At 39.7% G+C, this 25,689-nt stretch overlaps 1 protein-coding gene across 1 annotated transcript in view; it reads right to left on the bottom strand.

The window, feature by feature from the left end:
• GLRA3 (glycine receptor alpha 3) overlaps positions 1–25,689 on the bottom strand; it is a 205,424-nt gene that overhangs the window by 67,396 nt on the left and 112,339 nt on the right. The window contains exons 4-6 of the mRNA XM_056560691.1: positions 19,041–19,264; positions 8,138–8,220; positions 6,497–6,634 (exon numbers count right to left, since the gene is read on the bottom strand). Coding sequence (XP_056416666.1) covers positions 6,497–6,634; positions 8,138–8,220; positions 19,041–19,264 — 445 coding nt within the window. The remainder of the gene's footprint in view (positions 1–6,496; positions 6,635–8,137; positions 8,221–19,040; positions 19,265–25,689) is intronic.

The raw sequence follows: 25,689 nt of genomic DNA, 5'->3' as shown, positions 1-25,689 counted from the left end.
TTTTTCCGTCTCACCGTAGATTTTTGGGCAAAATGACTAACGTCATTACAATGTAGAATTGGTGGCGCAAAAAATAAGCAGTCATATGGATTTTTAGGTGCAAAATTTAAAGAGTTATGATTTTTTAAAGGCAAGGAGCAAAAAACGAGAATGCAAAAATGGAAAAAACCCCAGTCCTTAAGGGGTTAATAGTCCATACAGGGGTCAGCTTTGTGCCTATTCAGATATATATATATATATATATATATATATATATATATATATATATATATATATATATTGTTTCACCCTCAGAGGATTTGGATGGTAGACTTGTGTACCATGTGTACCAAATTAAAAAAAAAGGGGTTATCCCCAGACGCTATGGCTATGAAATTATCAACTCTACCCAGGGAAGATCTACTGGCACCACATGTTAAAAAGGGAAATGGACAGAATACCTTTTGTCTCTACATACACTACATGCAGTCAACAAGACGCAGATATTTTGAGAAAGAATTGGGTAATAGTACAGAAAACATTCAAACTTGTTGGCCCTCTGGTGATGGCATACAGAAGGGGGCGAAACTTAAAGGATGTATTGGTGAAATACGATATGGGCAGTATGCATACAGGTGGTTCTGGTGAGTGGCTGGGTCCAAGAAATGCAAATTTTCCTTGTCTAGGATGCAGCCACTGTAACAGTATGATAAAGGGAGATACATTTGCCCATCGCCATACTGGTCAACAGTTTACCATCAGGCATAGGTACACATGTAAATCGTCGTATGTAATATTTTTTATTGCACTGTCCGTGCGGACTTTATTACGTGGGCGAGACCACCAATGAATTCCAAGTCTGTCTAAAGTCCTCAATCAGGATAGGGAAAACAAATCTCCCTCTTCCCAAAAAAATTTTTGGAGACAGGACACAACATCAGTCAACTAAGGTTTAGAATCATTGATCATGTCCCTCAACTCAGACGAGGTGGGGATAGAGAAAGGATCCCGAAACGAAAAGAATTAAGATGGATTCATATCCTTAATACTCTGTCCCCCCATGGGTTAAATGTTGATTTTAATCTTAAACCGTATATGTGATTTATCTTTCTGTTTCCTTTTTTCTTCTTCTTTACTTCCCCCTTCTTCCCCTCTCTTCTTCCTCTTTTTCTTGTTTTCCTTTTTTTCTCTTCTTTCTCTCCTTTTCTTCCCTCTTTCTTTTCTTTTTCTCCCCTTTTTCATTCCTTCTCTTTTCCCCTCATCTTCCCCTCCCCTTGCTTTTCTTTTCTTCCGCTTCCCTTTTAGTCTTTCTCTTTGTTTTTCCTTTCTTAGTCTTTTTATTACTATCATGTTACTTTTACATCTAGTTTGGAAATAGCTAACTATTGACCACAAATTTCTATAAATAATATGTAACATGTTAGGTATTGTTTTTAATATACAGGAATTTTCATGGTTATTTTATCTCCCCTTGCTTTTTTTCACTTTAGGCACTGACAACACTTTATGAACATTGGACCAATCGGAAGGGAACATATGTTGGGAACTCCACTATCCACATTGCCAATCTGGAAGATTGATACGCTGCTATTTTTTGAAGATTTTATTGTAGACGAGAAATCTAGTTCCAAAAATATGTTTTTACAGTAGGACATCATTTACATAGTTGCACGGTCATAGGGGCTTCCTGTGTGGTGATCGCCGGGTCTGGACTCATATGATGCTCGCGCACAACTAGTCTGTGCGTGCGCGTCGCTTGGTTCAGAGGCGACGATCACCGCTCAGGGAGTTGCGGAGATGCGCATAAGGTTTGCGAATGCACTGTATCCCATGGAATGACCTGCGCATGAATGAAAATGATGGGGACTGACGTGGAGTGAGTCCACGCAGCCGCAGGTGATTTGTTTACAAACAGAAGACGTGTGAAACAAGGACCAAATTCAGCATTGCAGCGCAGATCAGTAATGAGATTTTTTTATTATGTGGACTCCCCATTCTCTTCTACACCGATTGGCCAATGTTTAACACAATATATTCGATTGTATATCATATTTATTGTATGTTTACGAAGTTTGACACTTGTATATCACATGACCAGCGTTTTCAGCCTATCATGGCTAATGGGTTGGTCTCTAAACCAATGAATGATGTATATCACTTGTTTTTGCATCAATCATGTGCCGTCTTTGTATATATATATATATATATATATATATATATATATATATATATATATATGGATGTTTTTGTCATGTGCAGAAAAGGATATTTAGGCGAAATGTTGCACGTGTGTTCCTGTACACAATAAAGACCAAAGCCTTGTCCCTGGTGCTATATCTTTTGGTGGAGAGTATATATATATATATATATATATATATACATATATGTATATATATATATATATATATATATATATATATATATATATATATATATGTATATATATATATATATATATATATCATTTCCTAGTACAGGATGTTGCCGTACTGTACTTCTGCCCTGTCAGGCAGAGTCCCTGCGTGTCCTTGGGGCTCTCCTGCAGCATGCCCTATAGTATTTACTGGTTATGTGTAGTTATGTATTATAAGTGTAATATACCTTTAAATCTGTACCCAATGATTGTATTGTTACCCAGAGAAACGTGGTGACCAGGTGACCCCCCAAGTGACCTATGGGCTCCTTGCACAGCCCCCCTATATAACCAGGGGAGGGCCTGCAACCGCTTTCTTAGCACATTGCTATTTCCATGCTTCGAGTTCCTGCTGAGGTCCAGTGCAGTCAAGTGTTCCAGTGCCTGTGTCCAGCCATTGGAGGCCTCAAGTCAGTCTAAATTACTGCAGCCATCAGTCGGTCCTGAGTAAGTCAAGTCATCTCAATTGTCTGTCACGATCTCAAGTCAAGTCATCTACAGTCACCGTGGCCATTATTGCAGTCTGTCAAGTCACTGCAAGTCCCAGCAAGCCTGCAAGGTCTCCCTATGTCACTGGCCACCTCTCTGGGATATTGGCTGAACTGCATAGACTGTACCATCTGTCAGGCGTCACGACAAGAAGGGGTTAGTACCATCTACCCTGGAACCATAACATCTGCTCCCTTACACTTCACATCACACCCCGTGGCGCACCACACACACACATATATATATGTATATATATATATGGTTATGCACATGGGGAGGAAAAATTCAGGTTGGGACGATGTACTAAATAGGAAAATACTGGTGATGATTGAAATGGAATTTAGGAATTTATAAATGTAAAGCTTACTTTAGCAACCAGTGTTTGTCAGCTGCTGCCAAGGTAAATAAAATCATGGGGTGCATCAAAAAGGGCACAGATGCCCAGTACAAGGAAATAATTCTACCACTGTACAAATCACTAGTCAGACCTCACATGGAATACTGTGTACAGTACTGGGCACCAGTGTACAAGACAGATATAGTGGAGCTGGAGAGGGTTCAAAGACGGGCAACCAGAGTAATACGGGGAATGGGAGGACTACAGTACCCAGAAAGATTATCAGAATTACTGTTATTTAGTTAAGAAAAAACATGGCTATGAGGGGACCAAATAACTCTGTACATTCGCATTTCGAATATTCGTACTCAAAACTACATATGAACGTTACATGAAAAAAAAACATAAAAATATAACTTGGGCTTTCTATAACAATGTTAAATATGCTACCTCCTATCACTATTTAGGAGACCTCTAAAATTATTAGAAGACTGAAAAATATTTCATTATGAAAAGTGAAGCATTTCTTACTAAGTTTACTATGATTCAATTACTTGATTATGTAGATTCAGTAACGTTGTCTTGTATCTAACCCCTGCCTTGTACTTTTTACCTAATGTTCCACTGTGGATTCAAAGTGGTCATAGTATAGGGGCTGTATCAGTAAATATACAGAAAAAGAATCGTTCTAAACTGTAGTCCTATTTAATACCTACAGTGAATGTAGACAGCATTTTAAGAGATCCCCCTTTCATATTCTAAACATCGATGTTACAATGCTAAATTAAAACCAATGTAATCTAAACAAAGACTTCCAGTGTAGGAGATGAAGATTATTCTTATAGGCATTGTACTCATCACCTTATATAAATCAACTTTCATTGCCTGTCATGATCCATCATGGTACGTGCTCTCTGATGCACCACATCAGCATCATCTGTTCTACCGAGCAGCATGTTCCATCCAGTAAAATCAAACAGGCCATCTGTATTATTCATTGGTAAACTAGAATGCATGCTTAATGTTAACTTGTGATATAGTTCAGATATTTTATAAACTACACAATATGTTAGAGATTACAGGATTTGTACAATAGATAACAAACCTTTATATTGTAAGAATTGCATACAGTAGTAAATTATGCTATTATATAAATGAAATGTGTGTTCTACTAAGATTAATGTTGCATGTACTGTATGAAGCCATAATATGGGGAATAACAGCAGATAGGATGGTTAAATGGAGCACAATGCTTGGGTGTAGCCCGTGTGTGATCTGGAGGCTCTAATCCCCAGTAAAGTCCTTTAAGCAATAGAAACACTCGGATCGCAGGATTCTTTTTAAACTTGCTTTATATGTAGAAAGTAGTACATGGTACAAACTTCAATTACATATATTATATTCACCCACAATACACAGATTGCACGCAGTCCTTTCATGGAGAAGCTGTAAGGCAGTTTTCTGTATTCACTCCATCAGGAGCCTTTAACTTGCTTGGCTGCCGCTTCACTCTACCTTCACATCAGAGTATGAACTCACTGTGTGGGCAACAACAACATTTCAGGAGCTTCCTCCCCCTTTGTCAAGTCTAACAGTGCAATCCCATCACCACAATACATACGCGCAACCTCTCGCGAGATTCTACGTCTGCAATTAAAACGGTTAGACATTACGTTTATTATAATGTTACATACAGTTAATAACAGTAATCATCACAGACCATTGAATCAGAGCAGACATTAAAAAGAAAAAACAGACATTTTTGAAAACAAGGAAATCAGGTACAATAACTTGTAGGTCCTGAAAAAATTGTTCATGTATCATAAGGGGGGACAAAATAATACATCCTATGAAAGGCACCACATTCCCCGTAAAAGGGAGGTATACAGATTGTATACATGATCAAATGCCCTTGTGGCAAAGTATACATTGACAGACCACACGATCAGTAAAAGTCAGATTAAATTAACACAGAAGCACTGTTAGAAAATTTCTACAAAAGAAAGCAGAAGGTAAATTTGAAGAGAGGGAGGATAATTATGGAGAAATTAGCCTCGCAAGACACTTGAGATGGATGATTTTGGAAGAAGGGGTTAACAGTGGGCATACTAAGAAAAGACTCCTGCAGTGGGAGGTCTTTTAGATTCAGAAACTGAACACTTTGTTTCCAAATAGGATCAATGAACAATGAAATTTCAATGTCTTCTTGTAGATACTATAACGATGATTACTGTTTTTAACTGAATGTAACATTATAATGAACGTAATGTCTTACCGTTTTAATTGCAGACGTAGAATCTCACAAGAGGTTGCGCGCATGTATTGTGGTGATGGAATTGCACTTTTAGACTTGACAAAGGGGGAGAAAGTTCTTGAAACGTCATCGTTGCCCACACAGTGAGTTCATACTCTGATGCGAACGTAGAGTGAAGTGGCAGCCAAGCAAGTTAAAGGCTCCTGATGGAGTGAATACAGAAAACTGCCTTACAGCTTCTCCATGAAAGGAATGCGTGTGATCTGTGCACTTTGGGTGAATAGAATATATGTCATTGAAGTTTGTACTGTGTACCACTTTCTACATATAAAGCAAGTTTAAAAAGAATCCTGTGATCCCAGTGTGTCTATAGCTGAATGACCATGTTATGGGGCCCATGGCATACTTTATGTGTATACAGAGATGTGCATAGGTTTTTTTTAGTTGCACATAGAAACTGTTCCATCAGATGCTTTATTACAGTGGTCTTATCACCAAAAAGCCATAGGGACTCTATTATGATGCCATAGGGACTTTGTGTGCCTCTATGCAGGCTTCATGCAAATGGTCTTGTAATATACATGAGACCTTTGTAATATATCCAGCTTCAGAATCACAACTGTCTCGTATTAAAAGACTGGATACTGTAACCTTTTACAGCATTTACTGATATGTAAAAAAAAAAAAAAAAAAACATCCAATTCGTACAAACGTATTAAATCTTTACATTTGTATCTTTTTTATTTATTTATTTTTAACAATAAGATGAGAGGACTGTTTGGAGGGTTAAATATTAATCACAAACCATACAACTGACCAGATACAACTTTTATGTTGATATTTTATGATATACATAAAAATAATAATGGTCTAATAACATAGTTTTCAGGTAAGAAATTCCTCTACTCTCTTTGAGATTTGATTTTCTTTCTATCCATAAGGTTACAATGTAATTCTCACCAATACTAAGGGGATTTGCAGGATGGAGATGTAAGATCGGGAAAGATAACCAGGAGATAATTACCTGTATTATAGTGCTTAGTACAATAACGTAAATCTTTTTCTTCTTTTAGGACAAACTGTGGCAGAGTCAGGCCATCTGCTATCTGTACAGGTGCATTTTCTTGCCATTCGAAAATGAGATCATTCATTGTGTATCCAACTGGAAGAAACATAAGCATAACCTAAAGATAAATATGTCATATGCCCATTCTGTCATTTAACAACATTAAAATAATAATCCTCTGAAAATGTTTTAAGTAACAAGTCTGCCTGCCTTTTTCTAAATACTAGGGACAATTTTTACAGAAATTAAAATATCAACTCCTATATTTAATTGCTCTATAAATGTCTCTATTATAGCTTCTAGGGTGCGTTTTATGGTTCCCTGAACACTGTCTTGAAATTATATCCTTGACTCCACATAAAATACTTTGATACTCAATAGTATGGTGTGTATTCAATTGAAAAACAGCTGTGGGTAATATTCATTATCATTTGAAGCATGTCAACAGTTGCCAGAAGAAACATCCCAAATCAAAAGACATTAATGTGACAAGAAACAACTGCTATGTCAAAATCTGTTCTGCCAAAGTGGATCTAAAATGAAAAGTTAATTATACAGGTTTCCTTGGTTGGTATCAAAACTGTTAACAAAGGTTACATTGCTACGTGGCTGGATACTTCTGAGGCCCGACTGCGTCAGAACCGTACCGGAGGAACCTTTTCTCTTACCAAGCTATGGTACCTTCAATTTTGGGGAATTTCAGTTTTACCGCCTCTGTTGTAGTACCCTTTAAATGTTTCCTACTATTGGTTGAATCTTCATGTTGAAATTTTATCCTTGATAACTTTTTATACCTTGTATGCAGACTTTGCTTCCATTTAGAATCTGAGATAACGGAGTACCTACCTCTATGACATACTTGAGTGCTAAAATACATTGGTTTGAACCACGGTATGTTTTTTTGCAGGTTTCTATATTATATTAGTGTATGGGGTCTTACATATCTACTCCATTGCTGTACGTGTGGATGTTTGCTATCACTAGCCCACTCCTTACCTATAGGTATACAGTGATAAGCTGTCATAAATCCAACTGACCAGACATCGCTATGCAGATGTTTCAGGTGCTGATGTAGTGTTTTATACCTCCCATTCAAATGAATGACATACCATGATGTAATACATGGACTGGCCTGGTGCCTCAGAGCAAAATTTATTCTTATTTGACACATACAAACAGGAGAACACATCATAAGAGATCATAATGTCCTAATACAGAAAATTAATGGAGTTGTTTTAATAATACAACCTCTTTAATGTTATCAAAAGCTAACCCCTAAAAATGTAATTTAGTTACAAAATTGCTGAATATTATTATTTTTATTTTATTTCCTTGCATTTGACTTGCAGATCTATAATAGAAAAGCAGAGCTCCAACATTCATAAAGTTAGATAAAAAAATTATTTGATGATATGGTGTTAAAAGGTGGAGGTTTACTTTAAAGTGGGCATTTAACAGTAAGATGTTTTTGTAACTGGAATCCTATGGGGTCATTTGTGTATGGGAATATGATAAGCGGCTCCTTAATATTAGCTGATTTTGTGATTAAGGCTTAGTGGTCTCTTCTTCAAAATGTTTATGTTCTAATTATTCACTTACAACTTTCCAGTTGCATTATACATGTTTGCACATCCATAGGAAAATTTTTCAGGTCCATAGGACAGGACAGCGTAAGCGTCAGTCTGAAATCACAAAAAGACAGTGTTAAGGCTTAAAATTGTAAATTAAATGGACATTTATCTTCTTGCATTCTATAAAAGCAAATACCATACAATAGTTTGACAGCAATGAAAATGCAGTTCTTGATTCTTAATCTGGAATATGGTTGATACCATAATCAGAGGCCAGTTAGAATTGTTCTATCTTCCTTGGACACCTTTGCTATCAAATCTGTGCCTGCTTTCTGGTTCTGTAATATTTTATATGGAGACCACTTTACGCATAAATGTTGCGGTGGTGCAGATCAGGCACTCAGACCCATTATTCAGGCTTTTAAGTGCCATGATTGCCATCGATCACTTCACATAAAGGGGTACTCTGGTGAAAAATAACTTTTTTTTAAATCAACTGGTGCTAGAAAGTTAAACAGATTTGTAAATGACTTCTAATTAAAAATCTTAACCCTTCCAGTACTTATCAGCTGCTGTATGCTCCACAGGAAATTCTTTTCTTTTTAAATTTATTTTCTGTCTGACCATAGTGCTCTCTGCTGACACCTCTGTCTGTCTCGGGAACTGTCCAGAGCAGGATAGGTTTGCTATGAGGATTTGCACCTGCACTGGACAGTTCCTGACATGGACAAAGGTGTCAGCAGAGAGCACTGTGGTCAGACCGAAAAGAAATTAAAAATTTGTATGTGGTGCATACATCAGCTGATAAGTACTGGAATGGTTAATATTTTTTTATTGAAGTAATTTACAAATCTGTTTAACTTTCTGGCACCAGTTGATTAACATTTTTTTTTTTATAATAATAATAATTTCACCGAAGTACCCCTTTAACCCCTTAGGGACACAGCCTATTTTCACCTTAAGGACTCAGCGTTTTTCCGTTTTTGCATTTTCATTTTTTCCTCATCACCTTCTAAAAATCATAACGCTTTCAATTTTGCACATAAAATTCCATATGATGGCTTATTTTTTGCGCCACCAATTTTACTTTGCAGTGACATTAGTCATTTTATCCAAAAATCCATGGTGAAATGGAAAAAAAAATTAGTTTTGCAACAAAATTAAAGTAAAAATGTCATATTGTAAATTTTGGGGGCTTCCGTTTCTACGCAGTGCATTTTTCGGTAAAAATAACACCTTATCTTTATTCTGTAAGTCCATACGGTTAAAATGATACCCTACTTATATAGGTTGGATATTGTCGTACTTCGGAAAAAATCATAACTACATGCAGGAAAATTTCTATGTTTCTATAGCTTTTTTATTTTTCTGCATGCGGGCCTATTTGGGGGTTCATTTTTTGCGCCATGTTCTGAAGTTTTTATTGGTACCATTTTTGCATTGATTGGACTTTTTGATCGCTTTTTATTCATTTTTCCATGATATAAAAAGTGACCAAAAATACGCTATTTTGGACTTTGGATTTTTTTTGCGCATACGCCATTGACAATGCAATTTAATTAATGATATATTTTTATAGTATAGTTCGGACATTTCCCCACACGGCGATACCACATATGTTTATTTTAATTTTTTATGGGAAAAGGGGGGTGATTCAAACTTTTATTAGGGAAGGGGATAAATGACCTTTGTTAACTTTTTTTTTTTTCACTTTTTTTTTTGCACTAGTATAGCTCCCATAGGGACCTATAGCACTGCACACACTGATCTCTTATGCTGATCCCTGCAAAGCCATAGCTTTGCACGGATCAGTGAGATAGGGGCTCGATTGCTCAAGCCTGTAGCTCAGGCTTGGAGCAATCAAACCCCGATTGGACGCCACGGAGACAGGTAAGGAGACCTCCGCCTGCGTCCCAGCTGATCGGAAAATCGCGATTTTATCGCGATGTCCCGATCAGCACGACTGAGCTGCCGGGAAGCGTTTACTTTCACTTTCAGACGCGGCACTAGAGTCCTGGTGTGACCCCATTTTAAACACCGGGACCGGGCTCAGGGCGTACAGGTACACCCTGAGTCCTTAAGGATCGGAGATGCAGGGCGTATGCAGTAGTGTCAGGCAGCCATGCTGTACATTTATGGCAAGGGTCTCCTAGGTATTTAATTTCCAGCGAATAAAAAATATCAATTGTATTTGGAAATGGTGCACAATTTTGTAATATGCTTTCGGTATGAATTCTGCAGAGTTTTAAAACTATGAGTTTGAATGCATAAAATGAAAGCCTTTATTAAAGAGGTAATCCACCCCTAGACATCTTATCCCCTATCCAAAGGAAGGGCATAAGATGTCTGATTGCCGGGGTCTCCCTGCTGGGACCCCCGTAATCTCTGTGCAGCACCTGGTGTTTGTTTAGAAAGCGGGGTACGGCGCCAGTGGCTCGTGATGTCATGTTCACGCCCCCTCATGATGTCAAACCATGCCCTCTCAATGCAAGTCTACATGGTGGCTGTAGCCGTGACATCACAAGCCCCTGGCGCTGCACCCAGCGTTCTAAACGAATGGCAGGTGCTGCACAGGGATCGTGGTGGGATCCTCGTGATCAGACATCTTCTCCCCATCCTTTGGATAGGGGAGAAGATGTTTAGGGGAGAGTACCCCTTTAAGATAAAAATCTTTTTGGTCATGTGATGAAAACACAGATGCTTGGCTTGTTACAATTACACTACAGTTATAAAAGCTGTTGCTTGTAATAAGCCATGCACCTGTGCCTATTACATGACTAGAACAGATTCTAATGTGCTAGTAAACAATCAATATTTCCATTTGACACAGCAAGAAATTATCTTTAAAACCATGAGTTATCGAAACACAAAGGGGAGATTTAACACAACATGTGCAGAGGAAAAGTGGAGCAGTTGTCCACAACAACCAATCATATTGCTTCTTCATTTTTAAAAAGGCTTCAGACAAATGAAAGAAACAATCTGATATTGCTTTGAGCAACTGCATCACTTTTCCTCTGCACAGGTTTTGATAAATCCCCTTCAAAGTTCATTAGAAAATTGTACAAGTTCTCATTATACCTTTAGTTACATAAAATTGGAAAACTTAAATGAGTATTCCAACCAGAAGCTTTTATTACCTAGATCTGTGGGAGTTTCAACTGCTGGAACCCCTACTGATCACCACAACTAGAGACGCCTATTTCCCTCAACCACATGACCATGTGAATGAACAGTTGGAATGGAGCAGTAGTCAAATGCGGAAGCTCCATTCACACAGTGCTCAGATGTTTCTATCAGTGTCACAGACTCTGAATAGAGTGGTTGGTGCTCCATGAAGACTTCTATTGGCAGTCTTATGGTTTGGAAGACTGATGACCTCATGTTCTGGTAATCGATGGGAGGTTCCAGTGGTCAGGTTCTCACCAATCTAGCATGTAATACCTATTTATTGAAGCAATGATACATTTAATTATTGCTATGTTCTAATTATGGTAAAAAAAAGAAAAAAAAAAAGAAACAAGCTAAATCTTTTTTTCCCTAGGTCTTTTTTCAAAATTTACCCTAATTTATTTTCTATTTTAATCATATATAGTGCTGACTGCAGTGTCATGTAAAACTCAACAATAGCTGCCTGATAGGTCTGTCTCTGATCTGTATTGCTGCTATGCTAAATGATCCTCAAAGCAAATTTATGACCAAATAACAGGTTGTCTTTGATCTGGTCATAAATCAGCCTGGAAAAAGTTCAGTCTGAAGAAGAAGAACTAAGCTAAATTTTTAATAAAAAACTTAGGGACACAATTTCATTGTACCATATCAAGTGAAAATAAAACAAAACATGTTTACATCACCTTTAAGTCAGTGTGACTGTTTCAATGGTTAATAACACTCTATAATTCAAGCAACTGGCTCTAATGTGAAAATGTACGATATATAGCTATGTAACTATATTCCAAGTTTATTCTAAAACTAAAATTCAGTGAAGAGCCAATTTTCCCCCATATTGAGACCAATAACCCAGATTTATCAATCTGCCTAAAGCTCAAACTGTCTGAGTTTAACCACAGCAACCAATCACAGCTAAGCTTTTGATTATTTTTTTTTTCTTATAGAGATGATGAGATATAAAACCTGAGCTGTGATTGGTTGCTGGGGGATAACAAAGTTTGGGTTTTAGGTAGATTGATAAATCTGGGCCATTGTATTAATTTTTGCTGTCCAACACTCCAAGGTCCTCCTTTAAGATGAAAGAGAGCCATCTGGAAAGCCAAATGTTGCAAGCCTACTGATTTACACTGTACCTAAAACATCTGGTTGCCGGTTGGGTATAACAAATATTTAAGACAAAAAAAGTTACATTTATAAACAAGATAATAACAGTTTTCAACAGGAATAAACATTTCCTCCAGTTCATATTAGCTTGTCTATTTACATTATAAAATCCAACAAACAGAAGCATTTTGGGGAAATTCTTTATAAAAGAGTCCAAAATGGTGCACTATTAGACATTGGCACACATTTTAGTAGTGTGGTAATGGCGGTGTGTGCGGTGCAGGGTAGATGCTGTTGCCCTAGGGGCAGATGGTATTAACCCCTTGTGTTCTGTCACCAGGGGCGTGGTTTAGCCTTAACCACCTGAAGGTATACCGCTGGATCCTGGGCTAGATACGGGGGCAATGAAGACACGACACCAAGTTACAGACAACGGTAGCTTTACTGAGGGTAGACAGATGGTACAGCCTATGCAGTACAGCCAGGGCTCAAGACACAGAGACCTCGGAGGCACAGAGACCTCGCAAGTTTGCTGGGACTTGTAGTAGACAGGAGAATTTAGTGCAGGCCACGCTGGATAGACAACAGGCTTTACTTGACTGACAGGGCTGTGATTTTAGCTTACTTTTCACTTGACTTGTAGCTGCAGGACTTGACTTAAAGGGGTACTCCGCCCCTAGATATCTTATCCCCTATCCAAAGGGGATAAGATGTCTAGGGGCGGAGTACCCCTTTAAGGCCTCCAATGTTCTGGACACACACACTAAGACGTCTTAACTGCACTGGACCTCAGGAACAAGAGAGAGAAGCTAGCTCCAGTTTTATCTAATCATTGATATTGGATTAGACTAAAGTAATGATAGGGTACACTGGACTATGTGTGGTACTTAACTTTTATTTATGAGTTAATCTTTGTACCTTGCTGGGAGTTCTCCTTGGGTGGCATGAATTAAGACACTGTACACCTTAACAATTTCTGTACAAACACATTTTACACATTTTATTACAGTATACCAACATAAATTTTTATTTGTGCAAGAATTATAGACAAAATATATTACTTTGATGATATATTCAGAATTTCATTGCACCGCTCAGGTTCTGGTACATTTTGGAGTTCTCAGTAAAGGTTCAAGGCTAAAAAGCCGGGCAGGAACACTGATGCATGTGATTACAGGTATACTTCTTGACACGTTCATCAGGCACTTTACTTAAACGTTGCAAAATCAAAAACAACAATGTTTTATGTACTAAGTCAGTCTCACTACTCAACAGTAATAATTCTTCAAATACTGTGGCCTGGCAACTTTCCATCCCAACCTCGATGTTCGCCTTGCTTTCTAGGCTGGGACATGTTCCTAGGACCATGAGACTGTGCCCCCACCATGGGGCTGACATGAGTGTCCCACAACACATGGGACAAACTGGATTCGGTGATGGTCAGGCTCACGGTGACCAGCAACTGAACAGCAGCAGCTTGCTCCTCTGGGGGATCACGTGTAGGTGCCTGTTATGCTGGTCAAACCTCCTCCTCAGCAGGAGTAGGCCGAGGCACTTTAGTTGATGCCCGTTGGTTAGGCCAAACCTCCTCAACCACAGGAGTAGGCCTGGGCATATCTGTAGTTCACCCTTGACGCAAATACTTAGGGGCCATAGCAGGTGTCTCAGGATACCATTCTTCTCAGACGACCTTCCCCTTGACCCTCAGTGGAATCCCAATCTTCAGAGGGGAAATAGACGAAGGGGATTTGCATAGGATTCTTGGGCCTGGTGACGGCTGCTGCCCATTTCTCTTGCAGGCTCTGTAAAGGGGTGTATTTCACAATCTTCCCACTCTCGAGGGAGTGTAGGGGTGGAGAGAGATAGTCTCTCTTCACCGCTTTCCTGTTGCCCAGAATAATACCACCATGGGGGCAGTCCATTTACGTGCCATACCCCCTCACTCTGTCAAGCTTGATGACATTAGCTCTTTGCCATTCTAGGTGTGGCTCCCCCTCTCAGGGTTGTTCTAGCCTCCTGATATATAAGGCCTCCAGGCTCTTGGTGTCCTGTTGCTGAATTTGATGTATTTCATACGGCATAACTTTAGAGTCATACTCCCTTCTCCTTTGCTCCTTTAACTCTTCCATTATGGCAGCCACTTCGGCCTCATATTCAGCCTTCATGGCCTGGGCTGCTGGGATGGGAGGATGGGACTTCCCTTGCAGGGGTAGGAGATGGTCCCTCATGAATTAGACTACTGCTGGCTCTTTGCCAAATAACCACTTGGGTAGCGGCGGTGACTCGGGACATGCTGGGGGCTGCCGGACTTGGGGCAATGGCTCTGGACTGGGGGTCGATGGAGGAGTAGAAAACATGGCCTCAGCCGGAGTACTCACTTCCGACTCCTCCATGTAGATCTCCACCCAGGATCCCCAGGTCCGGTGGTGGGGCGTACCTTCGGCGTACCTTCTGCCGGGGTTGCAGGCCATTCTCCATCGTCCTTGGGCAGCGGGACTTGATAGCAAGCCTCCTCGTTCCCGATAGAGATCTTCTGGAAATGGTCCGCTAACTCCTGGAACCATGTGCCGCGTGTGCCGCGGCGACTCTCTGGGTCTCCGATGCCATCTTAGGACTCTCTGCACGGGTAGTTTGCTGCGCATCCAGCATCTTCATGCTCTGATCAGGAACTTCTTCAAGACTGAAGAGTTCGAGCTCCCCTCTGCTTCTTGTACCGGTCTCCAGCAAAATGGTCGCTGGCCAGAACTTCATCATCAGCAGGGCCCGGGACCGGAAGTGACTCAGTGGTGCGTCCACTTCTTCTGCCCCCCTAGCAAAAAGATGTGGGCCTTTCAAGTTCCACTTGGGACTAGGAACTACGACTTGGCTTCCATGCCTGGGGGCGGGATGCTGGCCATTTGCAGGATCCTTTTGCGTACTTTTTTTCCAACAGATTATCCCTTTCAGGTATGGCGGCAGACATCAGGGAAGTAACATGATGTTCATGACTTCAGGTTTTTTTTTCAATAACAAGTGACAGTCTCTATTTCACAAGGGCCACAAAACACTTTTCATAAACAAAGTCCCGTACACTTTCTGGCGCAAAACTTTATCCACATCGGCATGTGATTTTCTTGTAGACCATATTGGACTCAGTTCAAACTAGGGGGCAGGACTTGTGGCACAAGGTACACACATGTGGTAATGGTGGCGGGGTGTGGTGCAGTGCAGATTTTGTTGCCCTATGTGCAGATGGTATTAACCCCTTGTGTTTGTGACATCAGGGCGTGGTTTAGCCTTAACCACCCGAAGGTATGCCGCTGGATCCTGGGCTAGGCACGGGGGCAATGAAGACACCAACGCTAAGTTACTGACAACGGTAGCTTTACTCAGGGTAGACAGATGGTACAGCCTATGCAGTACAGCCAGGGCCCAAGGAGGTGACCAGTGACACAGAGACCTCGCAGGTTTGCTGGGACTTGTAGTAGACAGGAGAATTCAGTGCAGGCCACACTGTATAGACAGAAGGATTGTGACTTTAGCTTACTTTGCACTTGACTTGTAGCTCCAGAACTTGACTTAAGGCCTCTAATGTTCTGGACACACACACACTAAGATGACTTGACTGCACTGGACCTCAGAAACAAGAGAAAGAAGCTAGTTCCACCCAGGATTTATATGGGGGAGACTAGCAGAGAGCCCATAGGTCACCTTTGGGGTCAGTTGGTCACTAGTACCTCCTGGGTAACAAGCACATGGTACATTTATTAAAGATACAACACATAATATAATACACAACATATTTACATGGTGGGAACAACTGCAGGGGGCCCTGGGGACACTGAGGGACACTGTATGACAGGGCAGGTAAGGTACAGGGAAACACCATCCTGTACTGGGCCACTAAAGTAGGGTTTTGCTAAATGTTCAAATTTTGAAATTTGACAACTCATTTATTTAGGGGCATTTCAGGGATTATATATTGTGCAGACTATGTGTAGCTTGCACACACACTCAGATGTGTATGTGTCACTGAAATGTTCATCCATCTGTGTTATCCTTTGTATGTTACTGCTGCCCATTGAAATGTTCTATATCCATTTAGACGAGAGTCATTTGATATGGGTCTGAAGGCATAATGTTTCTCCTTATTGAGACCACCAGCAGGTGTAGGGTGAAAAAAAGATATGTAAAAGAATTCTACTTCAGAAGAAAGAAAATTGTCCATCTAGTGCCACCTATATTTTAAGTCAATGTCCAAACCATAAAACTTGACTTTGGATTACTACATCAAAGTCTTCTCACCAGCCAACCAGCAGCTTGTTTTGTACTGATGATGTGCAACCCTAAAACACCTGTCTACAAATGGGTCCTCTTCTGTTTAAACAAGATTGTAGTTTGGCTGATAATCATTCATCATACAGTACCTCAAGGTTTTCTTATGGGTAATGCAATTAGTTTCCAAAAGCAAAAAAACTGAAAGCTGCCCTGGATACCCTGAGGGTGTCCACTACAGCTTCCATTTATTTTTTTATTTTTTTTTGTGTTTATTTGAGGGTCCCCAGTGCAGCTTCCAGGATTTTCTTTTGCTGTTGGAAATGATCTGTGTTTGTGTCTACACTGATCTGCAAGTGGAGTCTGGCATCCATACCTGTTGAGGCTGCAACTACTTCTATTGGATTGTAGTGGTAGACCTGTTGTGTAGGTGTTGCGGTCTTACACAACCCAATAAGGTGAGCACCTTTTTTCAACTACACAAATTTGCTTTTTGCATAATACATTTATCCCCCTTTGAGGCACCCTACCTTCTCCTTTTACTTTTATGAGTTAGACATTGACTTGTATAGTAGTTAGACATTGCCTTGTATAATAGCTAGCACTAAATGGTGCCAATTTTCTTCCTTCTGGAGGAGAACTTATTTACACTGGTCTAATGTTAACATTGTTAGTAATTTTCAGCATTTTTTTCTTAGGTATAAATGGTACAATGTTGGTCATACCAAACATTACAAATCCACGTGTAGTTTATTTCATCCTCAGCACAATAAACAGGTGCGAGGTTTCAACGATCTCACATCGAAAGATGCTTGAGAAAGGCGATGTGAGATCGTTGAAACGTCGTACCTGTTTATTGTGCTGAGGATGAAATAAACTACACGTGGATTTGAAAAAAACTTTTTTGTATGCTGCCATCCTTTCCTGTGGATATATATATATATATATATATATATATATATATATATATATATATATGAAAATAGAAGCTAGTACAGAGACAAACTTTGCAGTAAAATGTACTGGATGGACTGTGCATTTGTGGCAGTCGATGAAAAGGTCGTTTTTTATAAATTGATCTTGCCCTGAATATAAATCTTTATTCCAGATGGACTGGTTATTTTCTATTTTGTTTATGCTTTGATTTTTTTTTAAACCTATTAAAGTAATAGATAGTCTATGTGGTCAAACTGCAGCTATATTTCACAGAGTGGAAGTAAATAATGATGCAAGATCACCATAGAAAAATATATACAGCTTCCAACCAACAGTAGTTTATTCTTGTGATCAGACTAAATTCCATCTATATTTGATTTTTTATTTAATTTATTTAACTTCCTGTATATTTTCTCTTTTGCCAGTGATACTAAAGGACACATTGAATGGCACGTCGCTATTGCTCTACTTCTGTTAAGCCATGGGCTATTCCTGACATTTCCTATACAAGGCACACTTTTGTAATGATGTCCTTCTAATGACATTGTGCCTTTTTACTAGAGGTGAAATATATTTAAATCACCAAATATCCTGAAAGGTAAAAGCCTTCCCTAAACTCTCATTAGACTACGGTACAGAATGATAACATATTCATACCGTGTACATTTATGTGCTATTTATAACCATCTCTTGCGACTTTCTGTATGATACAGTATATATTCTAACATCTGCTCTTCTCTTCTCTCACAAATTGTAGACATCTAAACTGAAATATGATGTTTTCAGTATATTAATAACTTGATTAGTCTTTTTGGTTACATTTTATGTTTCCATAATGAACTAGTCCTAGCAACAGTGTAATACTCTAATCTAGTCATTTTTACATTTCTGAATACACAATATTTTTTACGTTTATGTAGTTGAATGTTTTGTGCAGTATTTTAAGAAATGATGCAACATATTTTACACAATATAACCAATCACAGCACAGCTTCCACTTCATAAAGTATTCCTAAAAAATAAAAGCTGAGCTGTGATTGGTTGCTTTGGACAACAGACAGTTTTTCTTTTGGGCAGTTTTCATTTCCTTTCCCCACTATAACACAAGAACGTAAAAAAGAATGAAGACGACGTGAAACTAGTCGTCTTGTGGTACGCAAGAGAGCTTCGGCTCTTGCTCCCCGCACATCCAGCTAACTGTATGCCGCTTGCTGTACGGACACTGAAAATAAAAGCATCGCTTGGCAACTTACATTTCTGGGTGAGTGCAGCTTCATTCTTTTTTACGTTCTTGTGTTAAACTGACAGTACTCTGCATAGAAGCTAGCACCTCCAGCATATCTCAACCGGGACTTTCATTCATTCATGCTTGCTGTAACACACATAGCTGCAGTGCCTGATTACCGTCACCTTCTTCAATAGTCTTTGCCTTTCCCCACTATCTTTGCTAAAAATTTGGAACTCACCGAATAGAATACAGAACATTTCCATCTTTGAAGATTCTCAGAAGTTTGTTGTCTGTCGTGACTTCGTGAAAGTTTGCACCCTTTTCATTGGCAAAGAACAAATCTGGTTTCCATATAGAATCCAACATAGAAGGATCTAAATCTAAGGAGTCATCTGGATATTCGCTGTATGCAAGACGGGGGTCATTCCACTTCTGCCGCAGAAAAATATTTAAGCGGTAATCCTGTAGGAGAAATGTACATATCTTTATTTTGCATATTTAAAGAATACTTTTGGGACTTTAAAATTGATCCACAGGAGAGGCAACAACATTGCCCAGTTAAAGGGGCCAGAAGCCCTGTGCTGTACATTGTATAGTGGATAAGTGCAGCTCAGGTCCCATTCACTTGAATAGAAGCTGAGCTGCAGCTACCTACCACTACCTCTATACAATTAACAATGCAAGGCTTCAGGCTCCATTGACTTTATAGTGAGGGGAACCAAACACCGAATAAATTCTATTCTATTAATACATTTCCTGAAAATCTTTTTAACCCCTTAAGGACGCAGGACGTAAATGTACGTCCTGGTGCGGTGGTACTTAACGCACCAGGACGTGCATTTACGTCCTGTGCCTAACCGCGGGCATCGGAGTGATGCCCGTGTCATGCGCGGCTGATCCCGGCTGCTGATCGCAGCCAGGGACCCGCCGGCAATGGCCGACGCCCGCGATCTTGCGGGCGTCCGCCATTAACCCCTCAGGTGCCGGGATCAATACAGATCCCGGCATCTGCGGTGGTGCGCGATTTCAATGAATGATCGGATCGCCCGCAGCGCTGCTGCGGGGATCCGATCATTCAGAATGCCGCACGGAGGTCCCCTCACCTTCCTCCTTCTGGCTCCCGGCGTCTCCTGCTCTGGTCTGAGATCGTGCAGACCAGAGCAGAAGATCGCCGACAACACTGATCTGTTCTATGTCCTATACATAGAACAGATCAGTATTAGCAATCATGGTATTGCTATGAATAGTCCCCTATGGGGACTATTCAAGTGTAAAAAAAAATGTAAAAAATTTTAAAGTAAAAAAAATGTGACAAATCCCCTCCCCGAATAAAAAAGTAAAACGTCCGTTTTTTCCTATTTTACCCCCAAAAAGCGTAAAAAATTAATTTTATAGATATATTTGGTATCGCCGTGTGCGTAAATGTCCGAACTATTAAAATAAAATGTTAATGATCCCGTACGGTGAACGGCGTGAAAAAAAAAAAAAGTCCAAAATTGCTACTTTTTTTATACATTTTATTTAAAAAAATTAGAAAAATGTATTAAAAGTTTTTTATATGCAAATGTGGTATCAAAAAAAATTACAGATCATGGCGCAAAAAATGAGCCCTCAAACCGCCGCTTATACGGAAAAATAAAAAAAGTTAGAGGTCATCAAAATAAAGGGATTATAAACGTACAAATTTGGTTAAAAAGCACAACAATAATATAAAAGTATGTAATAATGGGTATCATTTTAATCGTATTGACCCTCAGAATAAAGAACACATGTCATTTTTACCATAAATTGTACGGCGTGAAAACGAAACCTTCCAAAATTAGCAAAATTGCATTTTTCTTTTTAATTTCCCCACAAAAATAGTGTTTTTTGGTTGCGCCATACATTTCATGATATAATGAGTTATGTCATTACAAAGGACAACTGGTCGTGCAAAAAACAAGCCCTCATACTAGTCTGTGGATGAAAATATAAAAGAGTTATGATTTTTAGAAGGCGAGGAGGAAAAAATGAAAATGTAAAAATTAAATTGTCTGAGTCCTTAAGGCCAAAATGGGCTGAGTCCTTAAGGGGTTAAGTATATGAATATTGAGTTAAAGTACATGCCAAATCTCCATACATACACCATCTGAGTAATTTTAAGGGAACGGTCACATTGTGGATTCTCCGCTCACAGAATTCTGCGAACAGAGATTCTGTCAGGCGGCCATGGACAAAAATACTTTGGCAGTAGGACAGCGCAGCACTGCACCATCACTAATGATTGCTATGCAGTGCTGGCGGAATTCCGTGCAAAGAAGTAACATGTTCCTTCTTTGCGTGGAACAATTTTAGCGGCGTAATTGTCCGCCGATTAAATTCCTCAGTGTGAATGGATCTCGCGGAAGACCCATTCACACTGATGATATTCACTGAGCGGAGTTCTACTCACGATATTCCATGGGAATTCCGCAGTATGAATATACCCTAATGAGAATCAGTACTCCACTGAACATCATCTAAAGCATATGTATCTACCAAACTACTACCCTACTCTGTTCTGAACAACAAAACAGTTGCCTGCATACGTTTTATGATGTCACCCTTGTCAGAAAGCACCTGTCTTTTGCATGGAATTCAGCTTGTTTGTGGTTCAATGGGTGGGGTGGCTGATGTGTGGGAGGGAGAAAAGTGGAATTATGGGATTTGTAGTAAAACTGAAAACTCGTACAGGAAATACCTAGTTCACAAAAAGAAAGCCACAAATTTATGGTAATCTCACAACATAGTTATTTAACACAAAGACAAGCGCAGATCCTTCCTAAGCATGTCCATTACTGTCCGGCAGGTAAGTTCTAAAATCACCTTATGGACCTTATGGTGGATAACCCCTTAAACAAAACACCAAGGACTGTTTCATGGGCTACTATAGAACTGCTATATATATATATATATATATATATATATGTATATATATATACACATTATATATATGTATATATAATGTATATTAAAGAAAGTATATGCACATTGCCAAAACAGTGTAGAAATCTTGTGAAACAAAATAAGTATACTTTTTGATATCAGAGCAAGAAAAGCATGCTTTTTTTTAACCATTCCTATTAGCCACAACACTCATCCAGTATTCTTCTATTATCTTCCACCTTCCTCCACTACATACTCTTTATTCAATGCACAACATTCCTAGTCTTGCATAGATGATAGATGAGTAATTGAGTAATAAACAAGTCAGTTCTACAATCTTCGCCCCTTTGCCTTTGATTCGCATTGTTAACAATGTTTTGGCAAATTGTTTCTAATGTCTGTAATGTTGTATGTACTCTGTATTCCCCTGCTTCGAAATGTTACAGAACATCTTGCAACTGTATCAATGAATAATACATTGGATTTCACTGTGGTCTTCTGCACACTGTATTACATCTTAGTACGTGTTGTATGGATCCGTGATAATACATCACCAATAACAATCTATGGACTCAAACTATATCTCTAAATGCCTTATGATACATTATAAATAATATCATAAAATAAATATCAATGTTTCCCTCATGGACTCCTTTTTAATCTATGGGGAAAAAAGTCCCCTGGCATATTTCATCAGATGCTGTATTAGGGTACGTTCACATATACAGGATTCTGTGCAGATTTGATGCATAGGATTTGTAACTGCAGATTAGAAGCTGAGCTCAGTCACTTTGTTTACATTGAAATCCTGCGCATCAAATCTGGGTACATGTGAACGTACCCTTACAGATATATTTCCCCAATGTACATTACTTGTAAGGTATAAGATGCTGTTTATGTATATAATGCTGTATATGCTGTAGGGACTATATGGTGGCATATACAGTAGAATGCCTATGGTTAGATAGGTCTGGACTGTATAGACTTTATGTGCCCTCTGTGTACATGGTGGATGAGGCCAACATACAAGTAAATAAAACACCTAGCTGTACATGATGGTCTATGAAGAACTTTGCCCCTATTCATACTCTCTTGTTGCCATTTGTCAGAGCTGTATTTTGGAACGGATTTCAGAGACATTACTACAAAATAAGGTACTGGCATATGCAACTGTATAAGTATATGGTGCAATTTGTTGCCCATAGTACAATATGTGGCTAAAAAAAAGAATACCACGCATACTGTATTCATTTTTATTGTATTCCACTGTTTGGTAGAGCAAAGTCTACTGTGCTACTAAAACCAGACAGAAATTTAAAAAGAATTCCAACACACACTGGTTCTTAATATTAAAAATAAACTCCTTAGGCATACACCAGAAAATTAAAATGCTAACTGAAAAGTTGGTAAAAATATATGTTTGTAAGGTTTATACCTCCAGGCCATTGACCACATTAAAGGGGTACTCCGGTGAAAACCTTTTTTCTTTTAAATCAACTGGTGGCAGAAAGATAAACATATTTGTAAATTACTTCTATTAAAAAAATCTTAATCCTTCCAGTACTTATTAGCTGCTGAATGCTACAGAGGAAATTCCTTTCCTTTTGGAACACTGATGACATCACGAGCACAGTGCTCTCTGCTGACATCTCTGTCCATTTTAGCAACCGTGCATAGCAGATGTATGCTAAGGGCAGCATGGTGGCTCAGTGGTTAGCACTGCTGCCTTGCAATGCTGGGGATGTGGGTTCAAAGGACAACAAGAAATAAAGCATTATTATTATTATAATAACGTCAGCAGAGAGAACTGTGCTCGTGATGTCATCAGAGAGCATTCCAAAAAGAAAAAAATTTCCTCTGTAGTGTTCAGCAGCTAATAAGTACAGGAAGGATTAAGATTTTTTAATAGAAGTAATTTGCAAATATGTTTAACTTTCTGCCACCAGTTGATTTAAAAGAAAAAAAGGTTTTCACCGGAGTACCCCTTTAATCTACTGGCTTTTATGTGTCCGTCGAAAAGTTCTCCTACATATATTATAGAAGATATTTCATGTGTTATGGTTTTTCTGTGCCTTTTATTTACACATTTCAGTATTTGCTGAGGGAAATCTGCATTACGGGCTTAAGCTGAGGATTTTGATTATGTGTGTCACAACCATTTTGCTTTTTAGCAGTAATTGAAATCTGCTCATATTCTGTAAAGCTACAAAAGATTACTTTATATGCCATTGACTGTAGCTAACATAATATCTTAAGATGACAGTGAGGAGAGTTATATTAAATCAGAACAATTAGGATTTACATCTTGTGTTGATTGAACATTCTGCCGCTATCCTTAAGATGGTTTATAAAATGAGTCTACAAATCTGATGTCTTATGCAAATGATATCACTCATTAAATAATGTATTTTTAGAAAAGATAATTGGCGTTAACATGTAGTATTATAAAAACTAAACAGAACTTAAATATTTGAGATTGTGGAAATTGTAATATACATTGGTAAAAAAATGTTTATATTTTTGGGTGAAAAAATGCTGTCCCTGCAGCTGTTGTAAATGTGTCTTTATGAGGAGACCAAATACAGGAAGTGAGCGCAGGACAAGCAGGGCTCTATGCAGGCTCTTGGCTTGTCAATCATCCTGATGTGTGAGCAACAACTTTAAATTATAATTAATTACTTATAAAATAGTAGAGGCATACAATAATATAATATAATAAAATAATGAAATACTAAGTGCAATATAGAGTGACTCAGTCCCCAGAAGTTTCTTTAACCTCTTAAGGACCCAGGACGTACGGGGACGTCCCCGCACCCTGGGCCTTAAGGACCCAGGACGTCCCCGTACGTCCTGGCGTTTTCCGGTCTCTGCCGCGCGCCGGGCAGAGATCGGAACTGGATGCCTGCTGAAATCCTTCAGCAAGCATCCAGGGCAAACGCCGAGGGGGGCCATGTAGGCCCCCCATGTCGGCGATCGCCGCAAATCGCAAGGGAAATCGCCCTTGCGATCTGCGGCGATACCGGGCTGATCGGGTCTCTGGGACCCGACCGCCCGGTAATTTCGCATGATCCCGGCTGTCACAGACAGCCAGGACCATGCTAACGTATAGGAGCGAGGTGGCAAGCCTGCTACCTCCTCCTATACCCTGCGATCTGTCGGTTAGTTAACCGACCAATCGCAGGAGGGGGGGCGGTTACTTCCTCCCGTCCTGCCCGGCCCCTGCAAGTCCGGAGAGGACGGGAGGAAGACCGGAGGACGCGCCGGGGGACGGGGGAGTGCTGGGGACCGGCCCCGGTACTTACCTCGTCCCTGAAGACCCGGATCCCGGCGAGGAAGATGGCGGCGGCGGCAACAGGTGAGTAGATCTTCAGCCGCGGTCGGGCCCTTTACAGCAATGCACGTCGCCGTAAAGCGACATGCATTGCTGTAATGGGACCCTGTAGACTACAACTCCCAGCATGCCCAGACAGCCCTTGGCGTCTGGGCATGCTGGGAGTTGCAGTTTTGCAACATCTGGAGGTCCACAGTTTGGAGACCACTGTGCCCTTCCAGATGTTGCAAAACTACACATCCTCAGCATGCCCTTACTGTCCAGGCATGCTGGGAGTTGTAGTGCTGTAACATCTGGCCCTTCAGATGTTGCAGAACTACAACTCCCAGCATGCCTGGACAGTTTTGGCATACTGGGGGTTGTAGTTTTGCAACATCTGGAAGGGCACAGATTGGGAACCACTGTATTAGTGGTCTGCAAACTGTAGTCCTCCAGATGTTGCAAAACTACAACTCCAAGCATGCTGGGAGTTGTAGTTCGGCAACATCTGGCTCTAAAGATGTTGCCGAACTACTACTCCCAGCATGCCTGAGAATGTTTGGGAGTTGTGGTTTTGCAACAGCTGGAGGCACACTGGTTGGGAAACATTGTTTCCTAACTCAGTGTTTCCCAACCCGTGTGCCTCCAGCTGTTGCAAAACCACAACTCCCAA

This window comes from Hyla sarda, chromosome 1 (assembly GCF_029499605.1).
Source record: "Hyla sarda isolate aHylSar1 chromosome 1, aHylSar1.hap1, whole genome shotgun sequence".
In the NCBI taxonomy this organism is placed as follows: Eukaryota; Metazoa; Chordata; class Amphibia; order Anura; family Hylidae; genus Hyla; species Hyla sarda.
This window is presented reverse-complemented; position numbering and strand designations above follow the sequence as displayed.